The sequence below is a fragment of the Asterias amurensis genome, chromosome 1, assembly GCF_032118995.1.
Source record: "Asterias amurensis chromosome 1, ASM3211899v1".
Taxonomy (NCBI): Eukaryota; Metazoa; Echinodermata; class Asteroidea; order Forcipulatida; family Asteriidae; genus Asterias; species Asterias amurensis.
The window spans coordinates 19,308,466-19,327,463 of record NC_092648.1 but is presented as its reverse complement, the minus strand read 5'-3'; the positions used below and the strand labels follow the sequence as shown (position 1 = coordinate 19,327,463).

Genomic DNA, 18,998 nt, shown 5'->3' with positions numbered 1-18,998 from the left:
GGGCACCGGTATGTTAATCCAAGGTCTTTGGTTCATGTCCCGCTCGAGTAAATATTTCTTTAAACCGAAACTATTTAAAAATGACTGTGCCCTTTGTAATGTGACAGCCAGCCTGTGTATGCAATAACTGGGTTGGAGTTCATAATTCTATGTATTTCCACAGGCCTGTTTTTTTGCAAATTGCTGATGGTCAGTAAACTACACCATTAAACGGAAATAAAACGGACTTTTATTCATTCATGGACATTTGTAAAGATCAAATTTATTACATTCTACTGCTATGAGCCTCACAGTACTTAGAAAACAACATCTAGAATATTTATGTCTATCAGCTGAAAGATTTGTAACTCCTACTCATAACATAAATAAATTGTTTTTTTATTTTTTATTGTTCTCTTGATGATTTACTCAATGTGTTCAAAAATATACGATACAACATGGAGAACTGCCAAAAATGAACGGGCGAGTATTTTGAATTCTTTTAAACTTAAATTTTATCAAAAGACCTGAGGTGCAAATAAAATAAATAAATGTTCAAATTTCTTATACATTGGAGTTCCCAGCAGTAAAAAAATTTCAATTTTATTCTTTCTATTGAACATTTTTCAATTTTTTCCAGTTTGGGTGAGAACAAAGGCCACTTCGAGTTTACAAAGTTACACTGGTTAACATCAAGGCCACCTAAATTGTGCTTCATTCAAACTTATCCAAATTGGCGGCTACAACTGTTGGCTACAACTGTTGCTATTGGCTACAACTGTTGCTAAGGGTGTTGCTAAGGAAGTCCTATACTTTAATGCTCTATGATGCAGTGATTTAGCCATAGGTGTAGCCGTAGCCGCCAATTCAGACAAAGCCTCACAGAAAACCAGAAAGTTTTATTGACATTTGTCAACAATGGACAGATCTTTTGATGAATATCATAGAAAGGACCACAACTTGTGCATAATCGCACAACTAGATAAGGGTCCAATGTCATGGCTCGGCCTACCGCAAGCAAAGAATTGGCACTTATGAGCAGGGAATCGCGCGCCAATCCTGTGCGCCGCAGGAACAAATCCATGCGTTTTTTATTGTTTCATTATCAGTTTATCTCCGGAGGGCAGCTGCATGACATCAATGCATAAGATCTATTAAAAATGATGCAATTTTAGAAAAGGATGTTGCAAACTTGATTTACAAATTTAGGATCAAAATAAAGAAACCCAATTACTTGCTGGTCCAGAGTGCATGGAATGAAATAGACTTTGGCAATTTAATGTAACAACGTTTAATTTCAAACACCCATACTTGTTTAATGAAAGTTAGGACTGTTTTCAATCCTGAATCTGGAAGACAACAAAATGCAGATACTGTTAACAAATCCAGAGAGAGAAAAAAAACCTAAATGTGACTAAAACAACTTAAGAATGTGGGAAATAATTTAGTTTTTTTCAAAATATCCTATACCACATTTCAGTTGTATCCCTGCCGGTGTAAACTCACTATTGCTAAACCCGACAGGCAGGATGCAAACAGTGCATGGAATTCAGCCAAATATACAATATACATTTGATGATAAAAAATTGACAAAAAATGTTTTTGTATCGCTGATAAAAGATTTGGCATACAAAATATATACAAACTGAAACCTTAGATGGGTGGATTACTAAATCAGGCCTGGAATTTCACAGAAGCCTGTTGCCCCCTGGTACTGGCCTTGGTGCCCCTTCAAAAGTTTACCATTGACTTAAAGATTTTCCAATGGAAGTGCCCTTTTCAATAAGGAAAATGGCCTTGCTCTCTCGAAGGTCTGCTAAATGAAAGAACAACCCAAAATAATATGTTAGAAAAAAACATAAAGTGTTGCAGTGAAAAATACTTCTGAAAATGTCGACACTATTGCACAGTTTGCAGTCAATCAGATTTAAGTACAGAAAACACATACTTTTTAAACACTGCATTTAAACAAACAGTGTTGATAATATTTACGAAATTTGTTTTCATGATTATAGATTTAAATTCATTCATGATCACAGATTTATTCAGCATTTAAACAAACTACACTGTATAGACTACTCTGTATAAACCTTTTATCACGGTGTGTCCATCTTGATTTTTCTCCATTCCAATAAAGCCAAACCAAGGCCAAACAGACTGGTTCCTTGTTGGTGTTATGAATACTAACATTCATTACTGTTATTGGATACAGGGAGCATGACTAACATGGTGGCACCTAATAAAGGTCTATTGAACCAAGATTTGGGCCCAATCTTATTAAGTCTGTAAGCATAAAAACTTGCTAAGCACAGAATAGTATCACTTAACAGAATCATGTTACCAGTCCAGATTACATTGAGTTTGCATCGTTGTTGCTGGTGCCCGACTCAATTTTTGCTAAGCAAAGAAAATTGTCAAGCAGTATTTTCTGCTTTAAAACAGCTTTATGAAATTGGGCCCAAGGTGAATGGGGTCAATACGTACCTCTACAGTTAATTCTCCAGAAATAATGACGTGACACAATGACCAGTCTCTTCAAAAATATATATTTCTTTCAGGCCAGAGGTTTTCAATTTACACCTACCCCTCCAGATTACAATACTTTCTTCACTCATAAAAAAATTCTTTCTAAGAAAGGAAAGCCACACCTCACAAAATCAAACACATTTTGGATTTCTGTAGTCCGGATGCTTGACCAGCCCCTCCCTGTGCCCCGCCCGAAGCAGATTGAGACCTCGGTCGCCCAGAGGTTACCCGGTCGGTCTTTCCTTGTGGGGTGACACTGTGGGGCCTGTCTGAAACCACCATTGGAGGAGGGCTATTGGAAGATGAAGTATTCCCAAAGGAGGTAGCTTTCCTATTATCGGCGTCTATGACTGCTTTCTTGAGAGCGTTTGGATCACTCTCCTTGTTGGTCGTCTGGTTTCCTTTCTGCAGAGAAATGTGTCAATTTCTAGTTGAGTGTTTGAAAACTTTTGCCAAGGTGTGGCGGTTACAATCAGTTGTATGCAAATCTTGCAAGTCGTTTTGACAGTATCTGTTTAAACTTGGTGATGGTGCTCAGTTTTTATCGATCTACACCACCTCTGCTCCTTCCCCCACCCTCTATCCTGCCCCTCTAGGACAGTTGTCTGAACTATTTTTTCTTTCATTTATCGTTTTAATTTTTGTAATATTTTCACAAGTTTTGAAAATGGCGATTGAATGAGATTGTCTTGGCGTTCTGAGAAAGATGATTTCAATCAAAGACCCTTTAAAGACCCTTTAAATGACATCAACCGACTGAAACTCACCTGAGCATCTGTATACAGCTTCTTGGCCCCTTCACCTATCTCGACCTTGATGACCTTTCCATTGTAACCTTTGCCCTTTAGATCCAGAGTCTTCTCAGCGATTTGGTCCACACCCCAATCAAAATCTTGTGTCATCTCTACACACGCATTTAGGGAAATCAAACAACAATATTATATTAATTTTGGTCTTACCCAGACACCAATGTGTGTAAGCACTGTATACTCAGTACTTCCCCGAATCCTGTGAAATAAAAACATCACAGGTGTTTATTCGAACCTACGACCCTTGCAATTCTAGAGCAGTGTCTTAACAACTAGACCATCGAGATTGCCGGTAGCTAGAGGCAATATAATATTCGTCAACAAGTGTTGGGTTTTTGAGGTGCTTTTTTCGACGAGTAGATTACACAAAACTAATTGCCCTTGCATTATTTATTTGACTTGGTTCTTTGTATGTATAGTTCCATGTTGTTATAATTATAGACCAGTACACACAGCATTTGGTAAACAGCAGATACCTCATTTGCATATTTATATTGTGTCCCATGGTATACAATCATTGTCATACTTCAAACTGGTGTTTACCCCATTTTGGATGATACCCATGCCTACGTCCTTACGGACTATTAAGGGGGTTAGCCCTGGTTCAGCCAATAGAGTAGTTGACAACGTGCCCCTGGTGGCAGTTGATTTGGATCAATAGCCCAAATCAGTTAAGAGTAGCCGTCACCTTGAAGTGGCTCTCCATGGTCTTTATGATGTTAGGCGATCTCTCATCAACATTTTCAAAATATTAAAATAAAACTATTTTTTTAAATTTACTTGGTGTCAATACATGCTACATTTTGCGAGTTAGTCTGTGTTTCTGCGTGGTAGGCAACTTGCTAAAAGAAGTAAAGTTAAGGCCGTATTGCATGCCTCTTTGTTGCCTGTCCTTTGTCTAAACTGCAGTCTATATCATTTCATGATGCAATTTCTCTCCCAAAATGGCACACCATGAACCAGACAGCAACCTTGTGTGAATCCAGCGCAGAGGCATTAAGCCAGACTTGACACAAATTTGAATAATAATAATAATAATTATATCGAAGTCTTATATAGTGCACGTATCTACCAAACAAGGTACTCAAGCACTAAGTATATACAAACTTTCAGAGGGATAGGTAATATTGCAGTGATGAATTCTGAGACCCAATTATTTAACACTTTCAGCAGCCACAGCCAGGAACACCGGGGCGAACCCCTTCTCTTTTTCGATAAGTGCACTGGGTTCTTTTACATGCGTTACACAACACATGGGACCAACAGCTTTACGCCCCATCCCAAGGACGAAGCAATGGTTAAGTGTCTTGCTCAAGGACACAAGTGTCATGGCTTGGGATTCGAACCCACACTCTGCTGATCAGAAACACCAGAGTTTGAATTCGGTGCTCTTATCCGCTTGGCCATGACACATCCACAACTTTCACTTTGACTGAACTCCAGCTGTATCAGGGACTATCATTAATCCAAGATACTCCGCCATGTGATGTACTGCTCAACTCAACATACCTATTTTGTCCATCGTGAGCATGTGGAAATGCTCCTGCGCAGCCCCCTCTGGTGGCCAGTTGACACTGGTCAGGATACAGGGCAGGATGGGTTTTCCGGATTCCTTGGCCAGATCCAAGACTTTACCAGCAAGTTGGCTGTTGCTGATCTCTGGTCCCATACAGCAGACTAAGGAGTCACATGTCTTGATAGAGGCCATGATTTCCTTTTCCAATGAGGAGATGGGAGGGAGAATTGCAACGAATCCCTTCTCTTCCAGCCTGATTTGGTCAGAAACAAAAAAAATGTGTGTCAATTTAAAGCCATTATACACTTTCGGAACAGAAAAAAAAAAAAAAAGTTCACAGATTTACAAATAGGGTTTACAGAAGGTAATGGTGAAAGACTTCTCTTGAAACATTATTCCATGAAATGCTTTACTTTTTGAGAAAACAGTAAAACAATTATCAATTCACGATAACTAGAATTACGGATTTATTTTAAACACATGTCATGACACGGCGAAACGTGCGGAAACAAGGTATGGGTTTTCCCATTATTTTCTCCCGACTCCGATGACCGATTGAGCCTAAATTTTCACAGGTTTGTTATTTTATATATAAGTTGTGATACACGTAGTATGGTCTTTGGACAATACTGTTTACCGAAAGTATCCAATGCTTTAATGGCGAAGCACTTCAAATTCTTGAAATCAAAATCTTTTGTGTTTCATTTTATTTTGTTTAAAAGACAACAACTACCATTACAGTTGCTTCAATCCTACCATAAGTTTTTATAAAAATCATAGCATGATTTATGAGGGTAATTTTAAAACACAAAAGTCTGCTTAAAGCAGATAGGAACTGTACGACCTACGCGCACAATGGAGAAATAATGTCCTTTCTGCTGAACCAACTGGGTCTTTCTAGGTCTTACAAGCCCTTTTGCTTTGAGTGGGTCTTTCTAGGTCACTCCTTTTTGCTCTGTCCAACGATCTATTGTTCTGTATATACAATAATGATTATATCATAGTTATAAATCAAGTCTTTGGAGACTTTGGCCAAGCACATGACACCCTAATAACATGACCAATACTTACTGTGCTTGTATGTGAGTCGCCCCATTGTAGCGTGCCGGGTCATAGTATATAAGAATCTTGTATTTATTCAGGTGATTCTGTGGCCTTTCCTCTGCAGGTGAGGCTGGGTTCTCTTGTCTTTCTTCAGTGCTCATTCTGTGGTAGCCAGCTACATTCAATAAAATAAAACAAAAACTCCACCATTACTCAGTGAGAGACAACAAATCTAAAGCTGTATCTGAATGCGCCATATTTTTTAACATGTGAGGGCACTCTCAATAGTATTTTTATCACTTTGGGAGTATACGCCATTCGCTCTGCACAGTTTTAATCAACATTCTGTCACTTTTGTTGCACTGTAGTTTTTAAGTTGCTTTTGAGGTGGATCATAACAGCTCCTTAAAAGGTCTTATTGTCCGTGATGTATTTGATGTCTGTGGTGGTAATTGGTTCCAGTCTTTAATAACCGTTTTGGGTATGAATGAATATACCCCAGAATTGATACCAATATGTTTGACAGCGCCCTCTTGGGGTCAAAAATATTGCGCATTGCCATGACTTTTTTAAGGGTTGTGCTAAGGACGTACTATACTTCAAATCAACGCACGTTAATGCAGAAATCTAGCCGTAACAATTTCTTGACATTTTAATGAAGTACATGTAAAATATTTGTTAAACACAGAATAATTACAGAACCTTCTGATGTAAATGCCATCACCCATGCCAACCCCTCCAAAGTTAACTGTTATTGCTGGGCACCTTTGAAAAAATTGTTTCCCTAAAAAAAGTTTTCCCCAGGATAAGTTAGAAATAAACCAATAAGTGCTGAGACTCTGACCTTCGTCTTTCTTGGCCTGGATGATATCTTTCCTCAACTGTTCTGCTTCGGCCATCCAACTTGAAACATCACCCAAGGGAAAGGGCTTGGGATTTGTGATGATTTCTACTTCACTTCCTGCAATAAAGCATTACCCAGTTACACTTAGTTGGTATGGAGTAAGCACAGATGTTTTATTTTTAACCAGAAGACAATTGTACTATTTGCTATTTTGCCCTTGCACTAATGTGTATTTAAGCACTGTATACTTGGTATTTGCCGAGCGGATAAGATCACCGAACTCAAGCTCTGGTATTTCTGATCAGCAGGGCGTGGGTGCGAGTCCCGATTGTGTCACTTAACTCCTTAGGCAAGACACTTAACCATTATTGCTGCGTCCTTCGGATGCGTCCTTCTGATGGGACATAAAGCCATAGGTCTGTGTGTTGTGTAAAGGACGTAAAAGAACCCAGTGCACTGCAGTGCACTTAATCCAAAAAAAAGAAGGGAACTTGCCCGAATATTCCTGGTTTGTTTTGGCAGCATATTGTCCCACAGCATATTATAAACCATTACATGGTGCCATGTAAAGGAATACACCTCATACTTCAAAGCGTAGCTCTGCATACCTTACATACAAAAATACTGAGCGCTTTCAGATGCCCATCGGGTATGACAGAGAGCTTTGTAAGAACTACATTAATATTACCTTTTCCCCAAGTCCTGTGAAAAAAAGCGCACACGCATAATACTTGTTTCATTGTAACAAGGGTATTCTATAATACAAAAAAAAAAAATGCCATTCTGGAAATTAAAATAAATCTTGACAATAAGTGGTTTTAAAGGGGGGAACTCGGCAGGAAACGTACCAAATTTATAGAGGGAGATGATGGGATAGAAGCCACCAGCCGGTTGTTCCATGGCCCTGTGGTGGAGGAGAGTGTCACCGATTGTACAATACACAACCACCACTTGAGAAGCTCGATCATCTGGTTGGTTCTTCTTGGGTGGGTAGACTATACCGAATCCTAGTCGATCGCCACTCTCTATTAATATTTGCAGCTTGGACTCTAATTGGGAGGGGAAATAATTGAGAATAGGTCAAGTCTAATTTCAAAGTTTCAAAAAAAATGGTTCGAGTGCATTGCACAAGAGCTAACAAGTCCTTTTTTAAATCTTTTTTTATTTTATCTATCGAGCTCTTGTACTCAGTTAGAGTTAACACACAATGTGCTACTTTGCTGTATAGATCAGTTCTTAGAGAACTTGTTTGCCCTTGAATCACTAAGCAAAGCTAATAGTCTCTGCCAATAGACCGATCCATTAGGCTCTGCCCACGACGCACGTGTGAGCAATAACACGTGAGCCTCTCCAATGCCTTTCTGCACAACTCTGCCGTGCGCGCCAAGCATACGCACACGCATGTCGGACCTTATTTGTCAGACCTTCGTTGCATTGTGATTGGTCAGTACGCAATGGGGCGAAGCTTAATGGATCGGTCTATATCCTACCTCACCCAAGGAAGGCAGTCATTAACAAGCAGGACAGTTCTTTTGTAGAAAAAAATACTGACCATGCATAGGGACCTCATGTTGACATGCCCTACTTATGAATGGTTCAACACTTTATCACTCCCAAAATGAATGAATTTATTTATAAATGAAGCATTATTGACACCACTTACTTTCATTAGAGAGGGCATCCTTGTAACCTATGCTATTTGTATTGCAATAGTAACGGAAATCTCTCGCCTTGTCTCCATTGGATAATTCCTTGAATGGTTTGTTCCCTAAGACATTAGTCAGCCCGATTACAGGAGCCTTGCTTATGTGCTGATTTACGGTAGACAGCATCGTGGAATTGACAGCCACTTGAAAGTAATCCCAGGCTAAAAAAAAAGAAGTAAGGAAAATAAAAATAAAAATAAGCAATTGAAAAATTCTTTTTTTTTTTTTTTGAAAACCACAGATTTACAACAAACTTACACAGTCTAATGATGGTGATAGTAGAAAACATCCCTTGAAATATTTCTGTCTGAAATGTCATATTTGATGAGAAATAAATAAAGCTTATTTCCCGTTTGGAGTTTATCGCTAAGCGTTTATTCACACGCAAAATTTGCATCGATGCAATGCAAAATGTGTAATCAGTTTTTCACTATTTTCTTCTGACCCAGATTGCCAATAGATCTCAAACTCCTACAGGTTTGACGGTTTATGTGCATGTATATGGTGTATTACATGAAGTGCTTTTTAGCTACGAACTGGGCAGAAAGTAGAAAGTCGGTTAGGACTACTACTTTAGCTTATAGGATCGTTATAAACTGCACTACCAAGGAGTCAGTTCTTTAATTGGTCTCAAAGTTTCGACAAGCATGCTCTAGTCATCCTCAGGAGATGTTATCATGTTTGGTTACCTCGTTGTGTCATGTCTTATGTTCATCCTGTCCTTTTGTCTGTTTGTCTGTCTGTCTGATTGTCTTTTTTTTTTCTGTCTGGCTGTTTTTTACAAGCTCATGCTTACCAAAACGGCCCACTACTCAATTCATTTATTTATGTTTACTGCTATTCATGATATGTTTTGCTTTACTCCGTAATACATGTAACTATCGTTATTCTTTTATGAGAGTATGGAAATAAGTGTACAATTCTTGAATTGAATTGAAAAAAGAAAATTATTATTACTTTTTTTTCATAAGATACACAAATAATCTTGCTCACCTTTAGTGAGTGGTTGAGGTGACTTGAAGCTCATTGCGTGTTGATTCCTCTTCTTCTTCTGCACAGTCAGCGAGGACCCACGTAGAATCAACCCAGAACATTTTATCCAGTTAGAAAGATCATTCTGATGAAAGGAAATTAACAGTAGGAAAATAATGTTAATTCAACATTAGGGGCCAATTATTGTTATTATCTTTATAATGATGCGGCCATCTTGATTTGTTTCCCATTCAACTCAATGTAAACCAAACCGAGGCTGGAAGGGAAAAAATAGTCTGGTTCCCTGTTGTAACAGTGCATCAACGTTTGTTACTGTTATGGGAGACAGGGAACATGACCAAAATCTGTTGTGTCATCTTACCTTTGAGAACGTGCTTGAAAGAGTAAGGCTAGGGCTCGGCCAGTTGACTCTGACCGCACACTGCTCACCGGAGAACCCAAGACTTGGAAACATGTCCGCACTCCCACCGGTCATTGGAGCCACACCAACCAGTTGTCCATTCTTGATAAAATGTACTATCTTCAAGTTACGGTCAAAATATTCCACGAAGCAGCCAACTTCATCTCCTAGAACAAATTTAAACAGGGTCAATAAACGAATAAATTTAACTAAAAGAAACTGAATGGAGTACTGTTTTTTTTCTTCTTTTTTTCAATTTTTTTTCACAATCAAAATACATCCATGTACGAATAAACGAATAAATTTATCTAAAATAAACTGAATGGAGTACCGTTTTTTGTAAAAAACCACAAACATCACCACTGACTACTTTGAAACATTCCAAAATAATACTTATAATATATCTTGTTGTAATTTAATATGACTTCGTTTCCTATGAAAATTCAGAATAAGTATTTGGAATTCCTCACAACTTTTAAGTTGTGAGGAATTCCCTTTACGGACCATTCATTTCTGTACAATCATCATTTCTTGAAAAAGTTTCAGAAAAAAAAATAGATGAAACAGAAATGTTGTTTGGTTAACGTTGAAAACACTGGAAAATGACAATTCAGGACATAAGAAGTAACTATAAAAAAAATATAGTAAATTTGCGGGTTCGACTGTGTATCTTTTGTGGAAGTGTCGGCTCTGAAAAGAGCCGGTCGGTGTGGTCTCGACATCTTGACATTTCAAACAGTTTACTCTGATTATCTTTAGTATCATCTTTGACCTTTTTGGTGAGTAGAAGTAGGTAAAGTTTCGCAGCAGTGTTTGCAGCTGTTATGGGCATCTTAGTACAAGTCATTCCCAACCGCGATGGTCTCTAAACAGTTCTAAAAGGCACTGGCCTTTGACTTTTGACTTATTCAGCTCTCCGTTTCTCGTTATCAAGTAAAACAATTTGCTAACAAGTATTTTAAGTAATATTACCAATAGTGTCCAGTGCCTGTAAAGATCTGCCCAAACTGACGACCATAATCCACATCAGAAAGACATCTTTTAACTTAAGAGATTAAAAAGTGCGAGGCACTCCAACAAGTTTCTTGACAGTGTTACCTTTGACGTATTTTTCCGTACTGTGTTTTTCCTCGCCGTTTGAGATTTTTCCTGATGATGAGAAGCCAACAGTGTCGACTAGATCACCGGGAAGTTCGCCGACACTCTGCTTGTCACGAGTTATACCAATAGAAACCTTACCATTTGGATCTAAGAGATAATAATAATAATAGTAATAATAATAGTTATAATAATAATAATAATAGTCCATTCTGAAAACACTGAAGAAACATCGGTTGCAGAAGGCGGCGCTTTTAGGAACAGCGATGATCCTAAGAAAGATCCTTGAGATCTACGGCGACGGCATGTAGCCCGATCGAGGAGTTACCGGCACAAATGAAAATATGATCTTTCTTTTGCATGCTGTGATAAGATGAAATAATAATAGTAATTACTAGAAGACACAACAGGTTGGCTAAGGTAATTCATTGGGATCTGTGTAAGAAATGGGGTGTCCAAGTGACTGCAAAACGGTACGACCATGTTCCGGAGAGGTATGTGAGCATGAAATAAGCCCAAAGTGGCGACGTCACCCAGACACAACACAATTTGTGGATGTTCACGTTCATATATTTCCTTGCGTAACTTGTAGCTTAACCTTGCTAATATCTCACCATCTTCAGTGACGGTGATGGTGAAGTAACGCTGTTCTGGAGTCATCGTTTTCAACAGCTGCAGAAGCTGCTTAGAGGAACCTGACTTTGTTGGCCTGATCACATCGCCCGATGGTACTTCCAGTAACTCACTGAAGCGAAAATCACCAGACGTTGTTCCGTCCTTAAAAGTTGGACCGGTGGATCGGTTGATTTCCGCTGGGGGGAAAAAAAACAGAAAAACTACATGGTTACGATGTTATAATTCTTCCCCTTGTGAAAATAATGCTCTGTTCCTACAACGTATGTCAGGTAGATTATTGTAGACGTAGAGGGACACACATTGCCTAATACGGCATGAGCTAACACTGCATGCCAACTTGAAGAGTCAAAATGGCCGACCGTGTTAGTTCGTAAAGTAATTTAAGGAAAACCACGAGGCATTATTGTGTGGATCATTATATTCTACTTTTAAAACATCTTCCTAACCATTATGCATTTTATAACAACTGGTTACAAACGAGATTTTCATAGACCAACTCGCCCGATCAAAGGTAAAGTGTCCCTTTAAGCTTTAAAAATTGTCAAACTAATATTTCTTGACACTTTTAATCAAATAAAATTTTTACAAACACTTTGAGTTTCACAACTCTCTGATGGAAGTTTCATTACCACTGCTAAAGCTGAGCCCAAAGCCTTGAAATTTCTTTGATTGCACTCGCCAGTCTTCTACATCAGGCAGGGGAGGTGCTGAACATTGTGTGTTCATCTTCACGATACAACCTGGCAACAAGAACACACACAAAAGAGGGTTACAAAAATGGGTAAAAGGAATCTCATGAAGCCACTAGTGATGCTATGAAAACGCCACTGAAAAATATGTGAGTTTGTTCTCAATTTTTCCTTTTTATATTTGAATTGGTGAAATAAACATCTTTGCTAAAAGGGTAAAAAGGAGTCACCAAGTGGAAGCAAAGAAATCACAGTCATTCCGCCAACAATTATCCAGGTGATTGGTTTGAAAAAAACAATTACAGTTAAATCTAGCACACAGCAAGACTTGTAAAACCATTTTAAAAACAATCTCTCTTTGGGATTTTACCACTGTACCCCTCATTTATTGTGACAAGGAACAATTTTTGTACTCGCCCAGCAGACTAGTAAAGAAAGGATATGACTCGTATGCCGCTTCAGAAGTTAATTTGCCAAAGTCAATAACTTTTAAAAGTCTGAATTGAAGTTGGAAAAGACAGAAATCCATCAAAAGGTGGAAGAATCTCATCCCTGACCGTTGCGTCTTACCTTGGAATGCTAGACCAATAGTTGGATAGAAACCACCCATGGGTTGCGATATGGCGTGATGGTGGACCACCTTTCCGTTCTTAGTGAAGTAGATGATGACCTTCACTGACTTTCTCTTGTCTGCCTCGTTGGGGTCACTGAATACAAGTCCACATCCCATGACATCACCAGTACCACATTTGCAGTTGTCTCCCAATGGAGTTGCTGGATTTGGAGTTACCAAGAAAAGAGAGTTAAAGACACTGGAGACATTTAGTAATTACTCAAAACGTATATTAGTATAACAAATTACTTGGTTATGAGCAACGCATAGCAGTTGATAGTATAAAACATTGTGAGAAACTACTCCCTCCGAACCAATGTAATTTTTGAGAAAGGGGTAATTTCTAACTCAAATAATTCGATGTTCTGAGCAATTTTGTTTAAAGTCAGTGGACACTATTGGTAATTACACAAAATATTTATTAGCATAAAACCTTTCTTGGTGACGAGTAATTGGAAGAGGTTGATGGTATAAAACATTGTGAGAAATGGCGCCCTCTTTTATTTTATAATAAGGAGCCATTTTATCAGCTTATTTCAGCCAACCAAAAGTAGATGCCAGAAATCAACAATAATTTTGTTCCACATAGTCTATACATTCACATAGATTAAACTGAGAACAAATAATGAAAATAAAAATTGGTAAACAAGAAGTTGCTGTACCATTGATAGGGTGCTCATAGTAAATAGTTCCATCTGCTGCACTGTATCCAATAGCCTCCATCATAGTACCAGGGAGTTTACCGTCATCAAGGAGAGCTGATGTCACTCCAATGACAGGTCCAATTACAGTATCCTCCTCCATCGCAACAATAGTCATTTCCATATACTGCTCTGCACCTGTGCCAACAAATAAAACACCAAAATAGAAATTATGTTCATTTTGATTTCACCCATACCATAGAGTTATATATAAGAACTAGAGGGCGCAGTGGCCTATATACGCGATCCGGCATGCGCGCAGGCGGCCATGTTCTAAGTTGACAAAACTGGCATGTCACAGCGTGTGTTTGTGCGTCCATTTTGTAAGTTGAACAAACAGCATCACGTGAGAGCTCAATAAAAAAAACTCAAACGTGTATTTCATATTCAACGCGCGTGCAGAATGACGCGCTTGTCATCTTGCGGTCCCGCGGCGTTTGTGCACGAAGCATCACTCGTGCGCCCTCTAGTTCTTATGTATAACTTTCTCCCGAGCTCTGTGAAAAAAATCACAGGCATATAATACTCGGGCGGGATTCGAACCCCACGACCTTTGCAATTCTAGAGAAGTGTCATACCAACTAGACCACCAAGATTACCCGACCTGTTCGAAACCTATGTTTTAGCAGCAGGTACTGCAAAGATGTAATAAATGTTAAATTTGCATTGAGGACAAAGAATGTTCATTTTGGTTTTACCCTTATACACCGATGTGTGTTAGCACTGTATACACAGTACTTAGAAATTACTGACAAGGTTCAGAATCAGCCACGTTAAAGAAAAGGCACTGGACACCTTTGGTAATTGTCAAAGATTAGTATTCTCACTTTGTGTATCCCAACATATGCATAAAATAAAAAATCCGGTGTAAAATTTGGACTCAGTTGGTCATCGAAGTTGCAGGAGAACAATGAAAAGAAAAAAACCCACTTTTTTACAAATTTAAATGCTTTCAGATGCCTCAAGCCTGAAGTCTTTTAATATTTGAGTGTGAAATTTTCTCTTTCTCAAAAACTATGTTACTTCAGAGAGAGCCGTTTCTCACAATGTTTTTATACTATCAACAGCTCTCCATTGCTCTGTTACCAAGTAAGTTTGTATGCTAACAATTATTTTGAGTAATGACCGACAGTGTCCAACTAACGTAATGGTGTGTCTCATGATCAAGGCTGTAAGAATTTCATTTACTTGTATGGAAGGGGAACGGTGCTTGGATAGCAGCTATCTCTGATGATGTCCGTAGGCTGACCAGGTTGTCATCTGTGGTGACTGTATCTGGCATGTTCCAGTCCGACAGATTATCCTGTAGGGAAAACAAAATTACAAAGAAATCTGAATAAATTTTAATAAATTAAATGAAAAGTGAGAGAAAGAAAAATGACCTGCTGTTTTAACATGACAAACAGAATTTGAAATCTTCGGAAGCTTGCGTCATATAGTTTGCGGTAACAATGATAATCTCTAAATGAGTTGGGGTGGTTCTGAAAAGGAACCGTTGGTTTAACTTGACGTTTCGATCAGTATGCTCTGATCGTCTTCTGGGGAACGCTGGACTCTGATGCTGGGCTCTGAAGCTTGCGTCAGTTCATTGTTGAATGTATTTTTCTTGCATGAATCTTACATTTTATCTTTACTTCAAGGATCCGTATAGTTTTTGGAACTCTTCAAAGGTTTCAATCCTGTATAAATGTAGATATATACAACTAAACTAACCCATGAAATGTTTGTTTCAAAAGGTGGTTGTTTGTTTTTGAGATATTGTCAAAAATCTGGAGTGAATATGTGCAACAATCCCGAATAGGAATACAAAATCTTATATTCAAATTCTGTGGAATAAAAACTAACATATTTTTCTATAAGCACAGTACTTCATAGTGAAATGTTTCTCAAAATGCATTGTACCAGCCAAAGCTGCTTTTATTTTATTTCATTACAAAATCTATACAGACCCATTAAACTTGCACTTTAAGTTAAATTTCGATTTGAATACACCTGTGAGTTATCAATGTATGTTTTTTATGTGCAAATAATCTTGAGAAATTATTAATGAATGTTTAAACTACATGTAATTGTCTTTCTTCCTTTTGTACATGTATGTACATCTGGAAAAGAAACAAATGTCAAGCATTTGAGTTGCATGACGAATGAACAAGATAAGTCTTGAATACTCAAATAGAAGTGTATTCAAGAAAACTGCAAGAAGAAACAATAAAACTAAGGACAAAAATAACATCTCGGAATAGATTTATGGGTAATACTAACATGTATTAGGGTTAAGATATTCAAAACTTAATTACCTGTGAACAACTTGGCGGTGAGGAGCTCAGCCAGTCTACATGTAGTTCTACCGTCCCCCACCACACATTGATGGTCGGGAATAGAAACTCAGGTTTCAGTGATAACCAACGCCGCTGAACCAACTTGTCATTCTTATAGATACACACCAGGGATTTGGTTGGGGTAAAGTAGTCTATGCATAGACCTACGACGTCACCTGTTAAAGAGGTCAAAAAAATGCACATCAGTGAAACGTTACAATAAAAATAATAATAATAATTGGTTTTTATATAGCGCTTTACACACCCAGAAGTCTTAAAGCCAACATTATTACCCCTGGTCACTGGGCCATTTATCTCATTCCTTAAACCATCTCAGCTCCCTGGGGAGTATACAGCTTGTGCAACAAATCAATTACAAGAACCATCTCTGCCCTCACAGGTTTCCATTTACTCCAGGGTGGAGAGAAGCAATTATAGTTTAGTGTCTTGCTTAGGGACACAAGTGTCATGACCGGGACTCCAACTCACACTTAACTGAACAGAAACACAACAGAGCTTGGGTTTGGTGCTCTTACTCTTGTCCAAGACACCCCAGTCCAAAGTCATACTATATTTGTGTGAGTTCCTCAAAGAGTTGGCGTTTGATCATTGATGGGGGATAACATTGATGAAGTCAAGGACTAAGAGATTGTGGGGAGGGGGGGGGGACTCATTTCTGGAGATCTCTACCACCACTCAAAAGGTCATACTTCACCAAAGGTCATCGTCATCGATGCCACAAACTGACACACTGTATACAAATCCACTTTTTTGTTAAAGAGTTTTTGCATGCTCAGTTCTATTAAGCAATAATGTCTTCTTTACAACTTATGACATTGAGGTCTTCTTGATTCTAAGAAACAAGTTTTAAGAGTCACATGTGATGAAAATGTCATTCAAATATATATATTTCCTAACAATGTGCAACAAAAATAGTTTTAAACAGTACGTAGTCTAGATCAGGTGTCTAGATACATATTCTGATGGCACAGGAGTTTATCATCTTTGTGCAGAATAAATCTGAGATAATGACAAGAAAATTTAATGGGATGGTTACCTTGGCCAAAAGTTGGTAAAAACTCTTTAGATCCTTTACTAGCGGGGCTTGAGACGCTCCCGTCATCGCTAAAGTAGGCCACAGCATCAGATCTCCTTGATGAGACATCAATTTCATCATTTTGAATGTCCTCTGCATCCAAATCAGTAGTAAAGTTGCTGAGGCCAATGGCTACGACAGCGTCTTTGGCTAAAGGCAAAAACAAATCAGGTCATAATAATACAAAAATAATAATAGTTGCTTCTTATAAAGGATGCATATCCGTCACTAAGTGACGGGCAAGGCGCTTCAACATTCAGTATTTTCCTGCAATGTTTTTGGGGGCTAAGTTTTGAAGTATGAGACCAATTCCTTTACATAGCACCATGTAATGGTTTACAAGGTGCTGTGGCGGAATATGCTGCCAATCAAACCAGGAACACCAGGATAAGTGCACTGAGCTCTTTTACATGCATTATACAACACACGGGACCAACAGCTTTAGAGCCCATCCAACGGACGCAGCATTAACGGTTCAGTGTCTTGCTAAAGGACACAAGTACCATGACCAGGACTCGAACCCCCACTCTGCTGAACAGAAACACCAGATTTATTAATGCTAATAACAACCTGCTTAAAAAAATGTACAAAACAAACGTGAGGCCATGGACTCTGTTGCCCTGGTCTTGTTCCTGGTGCTCCTTTAAAAGTTTCAAATAGACTTTGAGATTTTTCAATGTCGGTGTCCTACAGCAAAATGAAAATTGCCTTGCCCTCTCAAACCTGACATTCAACACCTACAGGATGAAACTAACAATAATTACATTATGATTATAATGTGATGTGTGACATTCCATAATTCATTCCTACCTTGCTGAACTACTTTCACTCTGAAGTAAGGGTTTTGAGGTGATAGAGGCTGGGCGTCACATTGAGCAAACACGACATGATTGCCCTCCTTTGCAAGATCCGGTACTTTTAGAATTCTATTCTCATTGCTGAATTGTACGACTTTTGATGAGCTGATTTTTAGAGCCATTTAAACACCTGACAGCTAGGGCTAGGCGTAGCCCTCTTTTTTTTTCACTGGATCGAGTCTCAAAACAACTTCTGACGTGTTCTTCTGAAAAGTAAACACAACAAACAATAATTAACATTATGCCATTATTTCTTCCATTGTCTTGGTGGGATTTAACAAATAATATTTATATTAACATAACATGACACATCTGTGCAAATTTTAATTTACCCTTCATTTGTTTCTCGGTAAATTGATAAAATTAGCTTACAATTTAGTGTCATTAATTTATAACAAATGATACCATGATAATTATTTGCCCATGTAACCAAGCTTAATTAAGCTCCACCCACCATGGCCTCTTTTTTTAGCCTAGGATAGGAGTCGTAAGACTTATAAAATAAAGACTTATTAAAAAATAAGAATTTGTGAGTAAGACCAACTGGTAAGACTAAACCCCTAACTCAAGAGGAAGAGTAGACTTGGTGAATTGGGCAACATGACAAATAATAAACAGCCTGCCCTGCTCAAGTCAAAGTTAAAACAACAAGTAAAAAACACATTCTGCTTTAAATAAAGAATTTGGTAAACACCGAAGCCCGAAGGAGGAAACACGTAAAATTATTATTCAATGAACTGATTGATACTTTTACTTATAATGAGTCTTGAAATTGTAATAAATTAGCAATATTTAATTGCAATTCTGATTCATATTTCCATTAAAAAATAATGATAATTGATATAATTATAAATAATAATAAATTATATGTATAAATAATCTTTTGTACGCTCAAAGTCAAAAACGAGTTGTTTATGATTAGAATTTTCAGTTACAGTAACTTACATCATATCATAGTATATACCCATGAGATAAGAGCATGATCGGTAATCTGAACTTTCTGTTTTCACTGCAGAATCAGGAGCAGAACCTCGGCCCTTTTTAGACAATAAATAAGCGCTAGCAGACGGTTTGGAATGTTGCTATGCATGTTGCTGGCCACACTGATTGATTGACCTTTCAGTCACTGGTATCCACATATTGCACGTTCAACTTATTGGGAGGTTGGGAACC

The 18,998-nt window shown here is 38.1% G+C and overlaps 1 protein-coding gene across 2 annotated transcripts; it reads right to left on the bottom strand.

The window, feature by feature from the left end:
* Positions 1–242: 242 nt before the first annotated feature.
* On the bottom strand, positions 243–18,916 carry LOC139950967 (uncharacterized). Of its 2 annotated transcripts, none has more exons than XM_071950098.1 (19): positions 18,771–18,916; positions 17,779–18,031; positions 16,930–17,118; positions 15,852–16,048; positions 14,743–14,857; positions 13,516–13,692; positions 12,811–13,014; positions 12,181–12,291; positions 11,530–11,727; positions 10,916–11,065; positions 9,779–9,984; positions 9,418–9,541; positions 8,382–8,585; positions 7,567–7,767; positions 6,719–6,835; positions 5,902–6,049; positions 4,824–5,083; positions 3,273–3,409; positions 243–2,910 (listed from the first exon to the last, which is right to left on the bottom strand). In XM_071950098.1, the coding sequence occupies exons 2-19, from the start codon at positions 17,945–17,947 to the stop codon at positions 2,629–2,631; spliced, it is 3,189 nt and encodes a 1,062-aa protein (XP_071806199.1). In that variant the 5' UTR covers positions 17,948–18,031; positions 18,771–18,916; the 3' UTR covers positions 243–2,628. The 2 variants fall into 2 exon arrangements, with proteins under 2 accessions (XP_071806199.1, XP_071806962.1); XM_071950861.1 differs by having other exon boundaries at positions 17,779–18,028.
* Between the last annotated feature and the right edge of the window lie 82 nt (positions 18,917–18,998).

What these genes read in the sequence shown, in the direction of transcription:
- LOC139950967 (XM_071950098.1), bottom strand. Translation starts at nt 17,947, where the DNA reads ATGGCTCTAAAAATCAGCTCATCAAAAGTCGTACAATTCAGCAATGAG. An exon ending in TGGGCTCAGCTTTAGCAGTG is followed by an intron (nt 11,728 to 12,180) that starts GTAATGAAACTT and finishes TTTTCCCCCCAG; the next exon opens with CGGAAATCAACCGATCCACC. An exon ending in GCTCACGATGGACAAAATAG is followed by an intron (nt 3,410 to 4,823) that starts GTATGTTGAGTT and finishes ATGCGTGTGTAG; the next exon opens with AGATGACACAAGATTTTGAT.